The sequence below is a fragment of the Brachyistius frenatus genome, unplaced genomic scaffold (assembly GCF_029030835.1).
Source record: "Brachyistius frenatus isolate BFR_SWC_R1_liver_20210118 unplaced genomic scaffold, ASM2903083v1 Contig_251, whole genome shotgun sequence".
NCBI lineage: Eukaryota > Metazoa > Chordata > Actinopteri > Embiotocidae > Brachyistius > Brachyistius frenatus.
Window position 1 is genome coordinate 121,205 of NW_027210850.1, and position 15,986 is coordinate 137,190.

The 15,986-nt window shown below is 42.0% G+C and overlaps 2 protein-coding genes across 2 annotated transcripts in view; both read left to right on the forward strand.

Annotated features, from left to right (window-relative positions):
- The window catches only part of lgals2a (lectin, galactoside-binding, soluble, 2a), a 114,535-nt gene that overhangs the window by 82,204 nt on the left and 16,345 nt on the right, over positions 1 to 15,986 (forward strand). The window lies entirely within an intron of this gene.
- sgsm3 (small G protein signaling modulator 3) lies at positions 2,037 to 15,724 on the forward strand. Its single transcript, XM_069720798.1, has 21 exons — positions 2,037 to 2,200; positions 7,659 to 7,746; positions 7,895 to 7,980; positions 8,263 to 8,326; positions 8,922 to 9,133; positions 9,259 to 9,366; positions 9,617 to 9,760; positions 9,958 to 10,153; positions 10,279 to 10,424; positions 10,987 to 11,211; positions 11,470 to 11,652; positions 11,858 to 12,013; positions 12,117 to 12,171; positions 12,255 to 12,304; positions 12,502 to 12,654; positions 12,775 to 12,845; positions 13,197 to 13,245; positions 13,449 to 13,534; positions 13,685 to 13,807; positions 14,104 to 14,164; positions 14,874 to 15,724. The coding sequence occupies exons 2-21, from the start codon at positions 7,740 to 7,742 to the stop codon at positions 14,955 to 14,957; spliced, it is 2,259 nt and encodes a 752-aa protein (XP_069576899.1). The 5' UTR covers positions 2,037 to 2,200; positions 7,659 to 7,739; the 3' UTR covers positions 14,958 to 15,724.

The window sequence follows — 15,986 nt, forward strand, 5'->3', positions numbered from 1 at the left end:
TCAATTTGTTTCTTTTATCGGATGCTCCATTTCATTACTGTACATGAATCCAGTTGCTCAGGTATGCCAAACTATTAAGAGCCAGACAAGGAGCCTGTCTCCACTGACCTTTGAAATGTGTATGGAAGTGCTTGCTCACACAGCTTGATGAAATAACAGGCATAGCTCAAGTTATAAGCTAGTTCATGCAACACAGTCTCACATCAAAATGTGTTTTTTTATATCTAACTTCTCCTGAACTTTCACTCAAAACCTTAGAGCAATACCTTCACTGCTCAGGTTATAAAATTAATCAAAGCAAATGTATGTCGGTGGATAGGTCAACAACTGACAGATAAAAAGTTTTTTTCCAGGGTCAAATTGAACCCAAGGAATACAAACTTTTCAAATGAGGTAAATGATCAGAACTTGTTTAATAAAACCAAACAAGATGAAGGCAGGAAGAATAGGCCATCAGACAAAATTAAAATAATGGTCCTCCCACAGTTCCTTTTCCTTTTTCAGGCCCTATCACAATACCTTCAGCAAGTTTCAAAAAATGCAATGGAGTTATATTTAAATTTAAACATTAAGTCCATCTAAAGAAGGTGCTGAATTAGGACTTTCAGACCAGCAGACGTAATCATATGGCACATAAGTGGAATAATGAATTGGGCTAATGACAGAAACAAAATGGTCTTAAAAACAGTTGGTCTCATTATAGCTGGTCCCACAACCAATAACAATATTAGTAAATACATTACAACTGAAAAGGCAAAACAGATTAATTAATATGTTATATAACTGGGAACAAATTTGTTAAATTACATCATTAAATATAGAAGGACCTACAATAAAATACAAAACAACTATTTTTACTGGATGAAATACTACGCGTCTGTGTCAAAGGAGCTGCAAAGACCTTCATATTGAATGACGTGTTAATTCCTTTAAAGCAAACTGGTTGAACACCTTTTTACCTCTGTTCAAAAACTGAAGTCAAAAGTGAATGAATATTCAGTGAAAAATAAGTAAAGTAAAATATAAACTACAAAAATGTAAAAAAAAAATGTAAAATGCTCCAGACAGTGGAGTAAATTGAATGAATATACAAAACAAATATTATGAAATTGTCTGATTAATAATTTTAAAAAAATTGTTGGAGCATGATGCAGAGTAAAGAAGTAAAGACTCAGAGCAGAACCTGTAATCACCTTAATGTTAAACTGATGCACTACATGATGATGTAAATAAATGCATCTAAAAAAGAGTGACATCTTGTGGAGTAATCATGTAAAAGCATTGTGATGTAACATCCACCATCAGTGAAGTTCATCAGTAGGCCAATTTAATATTTATGGTTACTTGACAAAACTTTGAGGTCAGAAAATATGTCAATATAATTTAAAGTAGGCCTTTAGTATTAGCCTCCATGCACTATCATTGATAATAGTATGTGACTAATATATGATAGCCTGTCTTATAAAGGGCTATAATGTATTCTAATCTTATGGGAGCATGTACTTTCAAGTAAAAAAAGGCCTTTCCATGAAATGTTAGATAATTGAATACAACTGGTATAGGCCTACACCACTTTGTCATAGAGTGCCTTCCTCTTATTGGCAGTATATAGAGATATTTTAAAAACGTTGTCTCTGGCTCAAAGACAAAACAGCAACAACAACAAAATTGCACCAAAAACACAATTAAAAACTCTCAGCATCGACTCTGACTTCCATAACCAGCTGTTGGCTATAACGTCTTTGATTTTTTTGATTTTTTTTTTTTTTTTTTTAATCTCACATTATGATTATTAATGTGCTGGATCGTGAGTTGGTTGTTTTTTTTGGGGGGGGGCTGGGATGAATGAGGTGAGACGAAAAAAAAAAAAAAAAAAAATGAATGAATGGAACAAACAAGGCTGAACGTCGTGTGCTTGCGTCACCGATTTCTCTGCGGAAGGATATTCATTTTACGGAGAACCGAAGTTCCGGGGTCCGGAACTACTTCCCAATGATAGGAAAGAAACAGGGAAAACCTTTTTAAGGGGCGTAGGGATACGTGGGAGATACACGTCGCCGCTAGCAGGTGCACAACGTCGGGAAATCATAAATACCAGGCGAACGACGGTATAAGCATATGCTGCTTTCCCGTTTCCGACGACAAGAGGCACGTCCGCCATAAACCGTAAACTCCGTGCCTTTACTAGAATAATGTCACGGTAAGTTAACGCGAGTAGGCTGTGGATACCTGTTAGCTAAAAGCTACACGTAGCTTATGAGGCTACCAGCTGACAAGTCAGAGTGACTCCGTGAACGTCACGTTGGTCTCCGAGTCTGCGGGACTTTTATTTAAGACGTGGCTTATTATTTCAGAGCACCTTTTTGTGTAGCTTGTACATTCACGTAAAATGCAGCGGACCAACTGTACTGAAAAAAAAAAAAAAAAAAAAACCGGGCTGTTATTTTATCGTCTTTTAACTGCACCTGACGTCAGCTGTGGTTTGACGTCACGTTCATTCAACTCGTGTTCAACGTTATGCTTTGCGTACGTATGCAAGCAGAACTAAGCGAAACACCGAAACACTTCCAAGTAATGTAGTGTTTATATCACGTGTGTGCAACGTCAGCTTTTCAGCACGCCATCTGGAACAAAAATAACTAGTTTTAAGAATTGCATACGTAAAGCAGATGAATGCTGCGTCTGGATAAAGAGAAAACCTTACAATGAAGTTGCACACCAACACGCCTTGCGATGCTTTTGTGTTCTTTAAACAATAATACCAGACAAAGAGGAGTCACTTGTTGCTTATGGAGAATGTAGCTTTTGGTAGTGTAGACGGCTTTAAACCGGAAGGATCAGGGACGATGTCGCATGTGGCTGGAAAACTCATTTTCCTTTTCCCTGTTGACTGAGGTTTCCACTTCTACTTTCAAGGGGATTTCCAATGTCTCCTTGGATTTGAGGAAGCGACATTCCTGTTCACCACAAGTGGCACATGCCCGTGTTTGTAATTCAGACTGAATGGATAGATGTGAGAGAAAGAGGGAGACCAGTAATGCTCAGACATGCATGGCAGGCAGGCATATGCATGAGAGGGGAACGTGAGTCATCAATGTTGTGGTTACTGTGAGGAACAACTGGAGGAGGTGTGAGAAGAGGAAGGGTTGGTTGGTTGGGCAGATTGACAGGGCATTACAAATTGATTGATTATAATAATGAGGGGGTAAAAAAAAAAAAAATACACGGGATATGGGTGCCATGAAATTGTCAGTCTTTACACAAAATAGAACACGTGCCATTTCCACTGCGGTCCTTGATGGAAGATACAAGAACAGTCTTCAGCAAGTGACAAACGTGACAGTTTATCCACGCATCCTGGACAATACAAACAAAACAACAAAGACACGATAAACAATGCAATAAGAGGGGGGAATGAATTGGCACTAAATGGGTGGGTCCTGGCGCAACGCATCCCAACCAAAACAAAATCTGATAAAAATGGATTCTAGTCTGCTCCCAACACCAATTTTCTGTAGCAGTTTTATTCCTGTCCGCTCCATTAATTTCCTTCGAGGCTTTGGGAAACTTGTTCCATCAAACAGCCATTGACTAGAAAAAGGTTGCCTTGCCAGCAAGTGTTTAAAATCTGCAGGGTACGAAGTGAGTCAAGCTCCCCTAGTGACATAACTGTGTGCCCTTAATGCGGCAAAAATAATTAACAAGATATGCGGGCACATTCTTCAGAGCCGTACACATTTGAATCTGGTCCCCCGTCCTACACACCGAGCCAATCAACTCCTCTCAAAATGAGAGGAAACCAAGCGAGTGCTCACCAGTAGTCTCAAAACAATTCTGGCAGCCTCCATTCTGTGACGCCTTAAGTTCATTTGTAATCGCACGCGTCGTATTGAACACAACAGGAATAGACGAGTTGCACTGAATTGCAGCCAGTATTTTTGAAACCCCTAAATCCAAATATTTTGAGATCTAAACTACAAAAAAAAAAAAAAACGTATCCAACGGTTAACCTTTTGTAAGTGCCTTCAAAACCACGTCTTCTCCAGATACATGGTTATCCAGTATGCGTCCATGGTAACGAAGAGCTTTTTGTACTGGTGTAAAAGGAAGAGTTTTGACGGGCACACACTCTTGCCTTGTCTGTACAGGATGTAGCTCACGGCCTTCCTCGCAGCAGGTTGTTGACCCTCCAACACCGTGCGCAAACAGTGGTGAGCACAGCCACACCTCAACGACGGAAACCGTGTCCTTGTGTTGAGAGTAAGATGGAAAGACGGGTTTAGATGAGTGCTGTAATTTGGCTTATCCAGGGTGTTTCTGGAATTGGCAACCTTGGGAGAACAAGACTGTAACAAATATAATAATTATATTATGTCTTTTTTTTCCCTTTTTTTTCCCCCATGCAAACGAGAGCAGTAATTGTATTAAATGGAGTGAGGTTTTTTTTTTTTTTTCCAACCACGTCAGTGCTGTTTACTTCCTGACTGTTATAACTTTTTCCTGCACAAGTTATAGATGTAACACCAAACATCATGTCACCAACTAAAATCAGTTGGTGCTTTCTCACCCATTATTACTCCTTTATTGTGAAGGCTACCCCATGTAACTGGACCGTCTGATGTGTATTAGGGTTGGGTGAGGTGGTGACATGTATTGTAAATTCAAATTAATTTGTTTCTGTACTGCGGTTGCTCTCCCTTCAATAGCGCTGGTTTTATTTGGACGTAGTGACGAATGAGACAAAGTTGCATGTGTTTTTTTGTTTTTTATTATTTTGAAATCAGTGATAATGTACAGATATAAACATTTTCTCAGCTAATTTCTATGGAACTATACTCTATCATAATATGTTGATTTTTGGCAAAGACCTTGATTGGTGAGTTTATTGTTTTGTTGTAGAAAAAAAAAAAAAATCTTCACCAGAGGCCAGTTGGTACAGGCCTTATCACACTAATATTGCAATTTTAACTTTAGGATAATAATTCATCAGCTGATATTTTATTTTACATGAACATTTTTGCTATTCAACTTGTCACAAAAGATTCACTAAGACCATTGATTTTACGATTGAACAATATTGGTCAAATTTGGAATATAACAATGTAAAAAAAAAAAAAAAAAATGTCTAATGCATAATTGAACTTGCAGCAATTTATTTTGCCCACATGCACCCAATACTACCATATATCTGTGACGGAGTGCAGCAAATATAGGTTGGCCTTCATTGTTTTAGTCTTTCAAATTGTCAGAACTTTAACAAGATGAATCCCTTCGGGTCAAACGTGGCGTTTACTTTTGCTGTGGAATTTTGCATTAAGATTATCGGTATGTGCAACAATTTACTCGGGGGGGGGGGGGGGGCTCTGTGACGTTTTTTCTTGGCAGGTGATTAAACCGTTAATGTTCTTGTAAGGGAGTAGCTCTGAAATCCCAGGACTCCCCTGAGCTGCACACAGAGCTTCCCTGAAAGCACTTGGCCATCCTCCAGACCTCAAATTGATTTCTCATCTCTCTTAAGTCCTAAATCCCCCTTCAGATGCCGCAAGCCCGCTGCTAGAGTGAATCACTTTGGCAGGGTATTTGCACACTGGTGAGCCTCTTTTTCAGGTTATGGTTTGTTATGCTGTTGTGTCCACTCGTGTATGTTGTGTGTAGTTTGCGGGTCCTTGCATTCCAAACGGTGTCGCCCTCTCACTGCGATCCTGTACACGTTTTTCTATACGGCGACCTGTTTTTTTTTTTTTTTACATTTGCATAATGATGTTCGTGCTGGATGGACTGGAACTGGGCGACTTGTAGAAATCTGCCGAGTTGTCATTGCCATGGACCAATCACCTGTAGAGAGCCACTTGATGCGAATGTGATAAATAGATATACAATATAAATATGTGACCCCTCTGCTCTATGGCTTGATTAATGTCAGCGGTTTGGCTCTCATTATTAGTGTCTATTCGTTGTGCTGCATTCTTTGACTCCGACTTTCAGCTTTAATGTGTGTTGACATGCAGCACATCATGTTTGCAGCTGTGCAAGTCTATTGCTTTGCTCTAAATGGCGTACTTGGGTGCCAACACTCAGTATTTTGAGTGCGTTCACACTGTCCCGTGCAGAAAGAGTGAGCTACAAGTACCCAGATGTTGGACTTAAAACGGTCCAAAAAAAAAACACGTGTAGGAAAGGCTGTACGCTTTTCACCCTGAACAGTCGCCATCTCGGCTGCGTAGAGCAAGACACAAGACCCTTTAGGTACAGAATTTTCAAATGAAGGTGTCTGAGGAAGCTGCAGCTGTTGCTGAACACCTCACTAAAGTGTTTATTTTCCACTAAGTACTGCCACACCGCTGCTGGACAGAAGCCGTCGGTGTACAAATGGACTGTGTTACATAGAGGCCACGAGAACACGTTCATTTCTGGGTAAAGTAATAAAAGCTGCAGATGTGTTTGAGACAACACTACCCTGTCGAAATGCAAGTACTACGCAAGTAAGAGTCCTAACATGTAAAAGCGCTATTTGTTAGTGTGCCAAGAGAAGCGTGTCATTTGGAACGCGGCGTTTAATCATCCAAGTGCATCGAGTTCAGAGGCCTTTCAGCCAGGTTGGCTAAATTGAAGTTGTATGAAATGTTTTCATTTTACTGTAATGTTGAAAGGCAATGTAGGTGCCATGCCAGCATTTGAATGTTGCAGACATAGGGCACTGCTGGTCCTCAGCCACAGCCCCGCAAAGCTGCACAGCAGTTAGAGCTTTGTACCCACAGCGAGAAGAGATTATGATAATTGTCTCGACAATGGTGTAGGAGGTTGGGCCTTTTCATTCATGTTTTCGCTGTTCTAATTAATCAAGTGGTGAAATTCTACAAAAAGACTACTAATGAATGTATAAGAGTCCCCATTCAACAATAAGATGCAATTCTTGTAGAGAAAATGCTGTTCACGAGATGAAAAAATGTGAGTACTGAGTGGACTCTTTGTTATTGACTTCTAGTTAAATGTCCTCTCTCAGTTTTCTCACAGAATGTTTGTTAATTTTGCCCCAAAACCTGTACTCGCATGACATGCGCACACACAAAGTTATTTAGATAATTAGCCTCTGGTAGATTCAGCAGTCATATGGCCTCGAGTACAGACACAAGAATGTCCTTTGTCTCTCAGTATCTTCTCTCTCTCTCACTTTAAATGTGCAGAAAATCGGAATCTGCTAGAAGTTATTGGTAGAAGGAGACGCACCGCCTCGATGCACCAATGTTGGGACTGGAGACGACTCGGTTTCTTCACTGGCCGAATTTTTGAGGAATAGGGGTAGTTCCTTTTCAGAGGTAAGGGTTGTTGGGTTTAGATAGGATACATTATGTTTCAGTACCAAGAAAAGAAACTGACGGAAAGCTATACTGTCAGAAGGACTTGAAAGGATTGCCACTGAAACGACTCCAGAACCACAATCAAATACCTCATCGGCATTAACAATGCGGTTGACAAAGACCCTTTATCATGAGCGCAGTGCTGTGTCAGGAGATTTACTGACAAACGCGTGGAGCACTGTCATCTGGGAAATGTTGGGTTTCTGTGTCTTTCTTAAGGACGCATCGATTTGCTGCTACGACGAGCCAGAAATTGAACCGCTAACCTGTTCTTTTCCTCTTGTTTTATATTTTCTCCAGAGTGGCTGTCAGCTGATGTGCTTTTCTCCAGTGTGACTGCAGTCTCTCCACACTGAAGCCATTCACTCTGCTATCAACAACATGTCAGGTGCAGACTTGCTACATTTTCGGCCGAGTTCGAAAAGATCACAATTTGAAGAGCTGTTTCTAAACGTGCTTGTTGGGTCTCTGGAAGGCTTTTTATGCATCTGACTCTATTCACCGTTTCTAATATATGACCTTTTTCTCCGTCTCAGGTACCTACACACCAGCCCCCGGTGGGCCCTTCTCTGCTCTCACCCCGAGCATGTGGCCCCAGGACATTTTGGTCAAGTACCATCAAGTAAGACTGTGATTTAACACGTTGTCAAAACGACCTTCTTTCGAGAAACTGAACACGTCAACTCGCAGGATAGCAGAAAATACGTTTACAAGCTGTGACACGTGTGCATAGCATGATGCAACGTAAAGACAAACAAAAACGCCACTGCAGCTTTGTCTTCACGTTCCACTGTGACATCATGTGGTCTGTTGTTTGTCAGCAGACATGTAACCGTTTCCTGCAGGTTCTTTCGTTGTCATCTGTCCACGAATGAAATTCATGTTACTATTTCTGTCTCGACAGAAAGACCCATCAGAACAGCTTGAACTCCAGTATGATGACTTTGGCTTCAGAGTGGACACTGAGGGTATGCTGTTCACACACACACACACACTTTTGTCTGTGCTCCATTTTTTTTTTTTTTTTTTTACCACTTGCACAATTTTTGAATCTAGGTCAAGAAAAATAAAAACTTCATATCTAATCATAGTGGCTGCATTATGCTCATAGATTGAGTGCATGTGATCTCAGTCATTTTTCCAATTAGCATGAAAACATTCTTTTGTAGGCTTGTGTGCCGGTTCTGTGCTTAATTATACAATATATATTCCAGCAGCAGTATATTTTTGACATTCAGCTATTTGTTGAAAGTTTTAATGTAGATTGTTAGTGATAAATAGTTAACATACACCCCACGAGCACTGTGTATGCCTTTCATTAAGGGACTTGTGGTTTTGCCTTTGTCATTTAGCCACTTTCTTGTATGTTTTTATGACTCAAAATGAGTTTTCCTCTTTCCTTTTCATGTCTCTTTCAAGCTTGGTTGCACTAAAATTGCAGTCCCTATCTTTTTCACCCTCCTTAATTTTAGAGGTTGCATGGTACTAACCAGAGCTGATATTGTGATTGCGAGAAAGACAAACGCTGCTAAACCTCGACCTTTTTCCTCTCTCCTCCCTCAGATGGTGAGGAGCCCAGGCCCTGGCAGGGCACTGAGGGCTCACCCCAGCGTGAGGACCCCCAGCAGAGACTGCGCTGGCAGGCCCACCTGGAATTCACCCACAACCACACAGTGGGTGACCTAACCTGGGAGCTCATCGATCCCGTCCTCCCACGCTCTGAGCGTCTGCGTACCCTGGTGCTAGGTGGAATACCTCACAGCATGAGGCCACAGGTGAGTAGACTTTCACAGCTGTGGTGAACTACTTAAGTGCTAAAATACAGCCAACAAGGGGATTTATATTTGATATTTGTCTCCAAGGAGACACAATAACCTTTTGATGATGTTCTGTCTGCTAGCTATGGATGCGTCTGTCAGGAGCCCTGCAAAAGAAGAGGACCTCTGAGATCTCCTACAAAGAAATCATCAAGAACAGCTCAAATGATGATACCACTACTGCCAAACAGGTAAAATCACTTGCCAAGTGTGTACGTGCACGTATGTGTGCCCACAAACACAACTTGTTTGCCATTAAAGTACAAAGACTTTTGCCTAAATGGAGTCCAAAAATATATACTAATGTATTTGTAGATTTAGGAAAGCCATAAAGCACGGCCATGATGTTATAATGCTGTTCAGTGGGCGGTAACTCTCACAATTAATAAAATTAAAAAAAAGAACTGATGTGATGGTCTCTTCTTTACATTTGTCCCTCAGATAGAGAAGGACCTGTTACGGACAATGCCAACCAATGCGTGTTTCAACACTATGACCAGTGTTGGGGTGCCAAGGCTGAGACGGGTACTGAGAGGCCTGGCCTGGCTCTACCCAGACATCGGGTACTGTCAAGGCACTGGCATGGTAAGAACACGTACATGCAGGGCCGACCTCAACGACTACACCACACCAGGCAGCTGACTCGGCACTCCCTCCCACTTTCACTTCCTAAACTGTTCACTTGTAGTTGCACCGGTCATCGTATTTATAGTCGTCTTTTCCATCGTCACTTCCCTCCTTTTCACCGTCTCTTCTCCACGTCTTTGTCTTCATCCATGTAGGTGGCTTCCTGTCTGCTGCTCTTTCTTGAGGAGGAGGATTCGCTCTGGATGATGTGTGCCCTGATCGAAGACCTCCTTCCTCCATCCTACTTCTCCTCTACCCTGCTGGGCGTCCAAACGGACCAGAGGGTTCTCCGCCAACTTATTGTTCAGTACCTGCCAGCCCTTGACCAACTTCTGCAGGAACATGACATAGGTAAGGACGCTTTTATTTTTTTATTTTTTTTGGTGAACTACATCTTCTGAATTGAATGATGGATCGAACGAGTATAAGCTGTACATTGTATTCAGTGTGCAACGCCCTTCTTTTCATACATCCAGAGTTGTCGCTGATCACACTGCACTGGTTCCTGACATCATTTGCCAGTGTGGTGGACATCCGTCTGCTGCTCAGGATCTGGGATCTGCTCTTCTATCAGGGCTCACTGGTGCTCTTCCAGGTCACACTGGGCATGCTCAAGATCAAGGTAGTTATACTCCTCCACCCATTTCTTGAGCCCGACCATAGACTGTATATAAAAGTGAACGCAGTGTCCGGGTCTGAAAAGTGAGGCCAATGCAGAAGGCTGTTGGCTCCAAAGACCTTCTGGCTCCATGGACTCCAATTTAATTTATCTAATGAATTACAAAGTCAATACATCTTTTCAAAAAGTCACATTGTGTCATTTGCAAAGTCAACAACGGCCAAAATCCAAAATCGAGGCTCCATAACGTCAGTTCACAAACCAGTGGGTAAAGTCTGGGTGGGTTGGTCTCAACAGCTTGAAAGAGTTTATAATATGCTGTGATGCTTTGGAGAAGGTTAATTTATGTCAGCCATTCAGTGTGTGCAGTCATCTATTTGATTTTCTTTGGATAAAAGATGATGCTGCTGCTGAGCAATTACAGCAATTAATGTCAACAGACATCCACTACTCCAGATGGAAATCATTCCCACACCAACTGTTTACCAGCAATTCCCATCCTATTCTTGATATGAGCTCTTTATGTCGAGTATTCATCTTTATGAAATGTGCTTCATGACTCCAGGAGGAGGAGCTCGTATCATCAGAGAACTCTGCATCCATTTTTAACACTCTGTCGGACCTGCCGAGCCAGCTGAGAGATGGGCCTGCAGTTCTCGGGGAGGCTATGAGGCTAGCAGGCTCACTATCGCAGGAAACTCTAGAAGCTCACCGACACAAGCACCTCGCCTACATCCTAAATGAACAGGCGCAGCTCAACAACACGACACTCAACACCAACCTCAACAAGGTCAGTCACTGTTGTCTTGGTAAAGTTACTCTGTGCTTACATGTCAAACGATTTTGTCAAGTGATGTCCAGTCACATGATTTGGACACATCAGTTTGTGTGTGTGTGTGTGTGTGTGTGTGTGTGTGTGTGTGTGTGTGTGTGTGTGTGTGTGTGTGTGTGTGTGTGTGTGTGTGTGTGTGTGTGTGTGTCTCCATTTTGAAAAAGCTTTTATGAAAGACAGGAGAAAAGTTAAAGAATTGTTCCTGTTTTTGTTCAGGCGGTGAGGAGACAGTCTCTGCGCAGGAAGTCCACCCTGAGCTCCTTGTTATTTGGGGAGGACGAGGCAGAAGCCCTCAAGTCCAAGAACATTAAGCAGACAGAGCTGGTGGCCGCCCTGCGAGAGGCCATCACTCGCACTGCAGAGCACTTCCACTGTCTGGACCCACGCCACTCCAGCACTGTGAGTTCACACGCTGCAACACAGAAACACTGTTGTGAATTATGAATTGATCATTTATGGAGACATACTTTCATCTGCTGGCAAGTCAGCCCAAATGATTTGAAACCATTTCAAGATTGGAATACTCTCAAATTGTAGAATATATTTTGGATACCTCCGTCCATTTCATCTGTTTAGACTTCATCTCCTCTCCCGCCTCTTTTAGGACCTGACCCCCGACTACTCCATGGAGAGCCACCAGCGAGATCACGAAACCTTTCTCATGGTGTCTCGTAACCGACGGAGACGGGCAAAGGCTTTGCTGGACTTTGAGCGGCATGACGACGACGAGCTGGGCTTCAGAAAGAATGACATCATCACTGTGAGTCATGACTTTCACACCAAAGAGAAGACGACTTCTCCTTTCGTACGCGCAACCTCACGCCTGACTCTTATTGCACTGTGTTTTCGTCTTTCTCTCTCAGATCATGTCACAGAAGGATGAACACTGTTGGGTTGGTGAGCTCAATGGTCTCAGAGGTGCGTGTGTTTATGTATAAACATCAACTGTTGCCATCTGATTCACTATCATCTGTCTTAACACACATTTTCTGTGGCAACAGGTTGGTTTCCAGCAAAGTTTGTGGAGATTCTAGATGAAAGAAGCAAAGAGGTACGATGCAGTTCACCGCTGAATGAGGCCACGTGCTATTAAATAGTCTGATTTGCCCTGCAGTTCCTCACAATGTTAAATGCCACGTACTGTTTGTCAGTTTCTATCTTCGTTTCCTCCTTCGCCCCTTCCAGTGTCCTCCGGTATTAATTCACGGTGTCCTAAATATTGACCGGTGGTCCCTTGTCTGTCCCCAGTACTCACTAGCGGGTGATGACTCTGTGACAGAGGCAGTGACAGACCTGGCCAGGGGAACTCTGTGTCCAGCTCTCAAGGCCATCTTTCAGCACGGACTTAAGAAACCATCTATACTTGGAGGGCCCTGTCACCCTTGGTTATTCATAGAGGAGGTAGGAGTTTCTTTTAATTATTATTATTATTATTATTATTATTATTCATAATAGCATCATATTTCACACAGTTTGTATCATTCATATTATTCTATCTTGTGGTTTTTTTCTTTGTCTCAGGCGGCCAGCAGGGAGGTAGAGAGGGACTTCAACTCTGTCTACTCCAGACTGGTGCTGTGTAAAACCTACAGGTAAAACACACACACACACACACACACACACACACACACACACACACACACACACACACACACACACACACACACACACACACACACACACACACACATTGTGGTCTGTTTTGTTAATCACATGCCCTCCGGGTGCAGTCAGGGATGCACATGACTTTCATTTGCAGCGGATGGAAACAAAGACAAACATCAAGAGACGTTTACTATCTGTTCAGAACATAAATGGGAAACTTACCTTGTCTTGTTAGGATGCGAAATCCAGTTTGGAAGTGAACGTAACGGATTTTTTTTTTTAATTTGAAAACAGTCCAATAATATAACTAACAACTCATTGTCTTTGGCATTTACCAGGTTAGATGAAGATGGCAAAGTGCTAACGCCAGAGGAGCTGCTGTACAGAGTGAGTAAACGGCTCATCAATTACTCTCAGAATTGTTTGAGCTCAACATAAAGATGAGGAATATTTCAGATCTTTTCAGTTTTTATTGACATGCAAATATGTCCCAACTGCCAGCAATAAGAGCAGTGTCTCTAAATTCATCTTGTCGTTACGAAGATGAGTGGGCAGTGCATACATGAGCGCCCTCTGTCTGCTGTTCTCAGGCGGTGCAGTCAGTCAACATGAGCCACGACTCGGCACACGCTCAGATGGACGTCAAGTTCAGGTCTCTTGTCTGCGTTGGGCTGAAGTGAGTTCTGACGCGCACACAAAGAATGGAAATAAATCAGTCGGTGTTTACGAGTTATCGGAGTTCAGTCCTTTTTTTTTTTTTTTTTTAAATGTGAATATGTGTGAAACATACTCACTCTGTTTGGTTCTTCACGTCTTGTCTGTCCAGTGAGCAGGTGCTGCATCTATGGTTGGAGGTGTTGTGCTCCAGCATGGCTGCTGTAGAGAAGTGGTATCATCCGTGGTCATTTCTTCGCAGTCCTGGATGGGTACAGATCAAGTGTGAGCTCAGGTAATAAACACACACACACACACCACAGCAAACAAATCCGTGATGGTGACATGGGTTAAGCTGCTTACAAACGCAATACTGAATTCTTGAAGATGGCAGGACATTTTAAATGTAATGCATCTTATCTACCCGCTATCTTTTTATGTGCCACACGTAATCCAGTAGTTCAAAAAAAATATCAGTTAATATGTAAAAGGCTTAAAGAACAAAACTTCAACTAAAGGGGAAGGCGTATTTTAATGACGACATATGATTCGACCAATGAAACGAATAAGGATCACTTCTTGTCTCCTCAGGGTCCTATCAAAGTTTGCCTTCAGTCTCTCCCAAGATTGTGAGCTACCTGACAAGAAAGAGGTGAGTCAAGATGATCGCAGCCTCCCGTAAGCTGTTTCACAAATCCTCTATTCTGACAGCAGAAGTTATGGATGTGCTGGTTCAGCGTCACCTCTTTAGTTGGGATGTCTCGGCAACGTGTCCCATCGAGTACGAGGCTGTTGACGCTGCAGTATAGCCATTAGTTAAGACTCCTTCACTTATCTGTGGATTTGAGTTGTTGTTATCCTGTCGCACATCAGCTCACACTCATCGGTCGTCTTTACATTTTGTGAGTGAGGCGACGCTTCTTTAAAGGAGGCTCGTAGAATTATTCTGCTTCTTGTTGCCTTAGCCTGTTTAGTACAATTGGTCTTTTTGTTACAGAAGACAATTTGTCACAAAAGGGGAAAAAACAAAGTTGTAGATAATAACATGAATTATTTGGCTGCTTCAGTCTCAATCAGGACTTCCTGGGACATTGGAATAGGACAAAATCCAGAGTTGATGTCATTAGCAACGCCTGTGCTTTTCCTACTTTTGACAAAACTTTTTCAGTGTGTTGACATTTTAAATCGCCTCTGGCCAGACTGATTAAGCTGGGTTTTTTTTTTTTCCCGCATCATCAGACAAAGTCCCATGTTATTGGTGTTTGGTCCAAAGGGCAAACATGTTTTGTGGAGTTTTTCTGTGGCGTGTTATTGGTTTTGTCTTGAAGGTAAAGTTGACCACCCTCCGTTGTGTTCCCCAGGAGAAGGAGCAGAAACCACTGAAAGAGGGAGTGCAGGACATGTTGGTGAAACATCACCTCTTCAGCTGGGACATTGACGGCTAGACGCACATCAGAAATGGCTGAAACCTCCCCTTTTCCTGTGTGTCCGTGTATACTTGATGTCTCCTCACCTGTTTCTTACAGACTGTCAATCCTAACTTCAGCACCATTGTCTGCTTCACTGACCCCGTTATCATCCGTCAGCTTCGGACGACGGGAACACAAGACAATGACTGAAACTCAGTCGTCATAAATTGGCTTGTATGTGCTGATGCATGTACGTACACTACGGTGCATACTTTATTTTTTATTCATACCCAGAATAGGAGGCTTCACTACAAGCTTAAAAAGTACACATCTACACATGTGAAACACTCCTGTACTACAGAATAGTGTGTAGCCTTGGGACTGGAGCACAAGGTGAGTCCCGACAGTAAGTATTTCTTCAGTACTTGCTACTCCGGCTATAGAGCTTCTCATAGTTAACTGGGGTTTTTGTTTTTCTGTGTGTAGGAGTGATTACTCTCTTGCACTGCCTGCGTGTCTACACTAAACGCAACGCAAGATGATCATCATAACAAACACTGTGTTTTAACATGGTCCTGTAGATTCCACGTGACCCTGTCAAAACCCCCTAATTAACACCGAAAGAGAGCATTCCTAAACATGAAGCTGTAAACGTACCGACTATTTCTGAGGAGAATGCTACTTACCTCAACGTCCTGAATTCCACATTATATTTCATTACTTTTGTTGCACATGCCGAGTAAAGCCTTTTCAGATGGTGATGTACAAAAACTAAGGGTCTGTGTGCTACCTTCAGAGCAGGAGTAAAACAGTAGTGTGATATAATGTACATGAAACAGATAGTTTTGTGTTACATAAATACATGTTACATAATATATATACAGTATATATGATCTATACTTTGTAATGTTTTTTTTTTTTGTATATGGACACATTTGTTGCTTGTAACTACATGTATCCTTTCAAGTTGAAGCAATTGATCCCGAGTTGACACTATTTCCAAACTGATTTTTAGCTTTGACTTCAAATTGCATATACATTAAAAAAAAAAAAAAAAAGTGTATT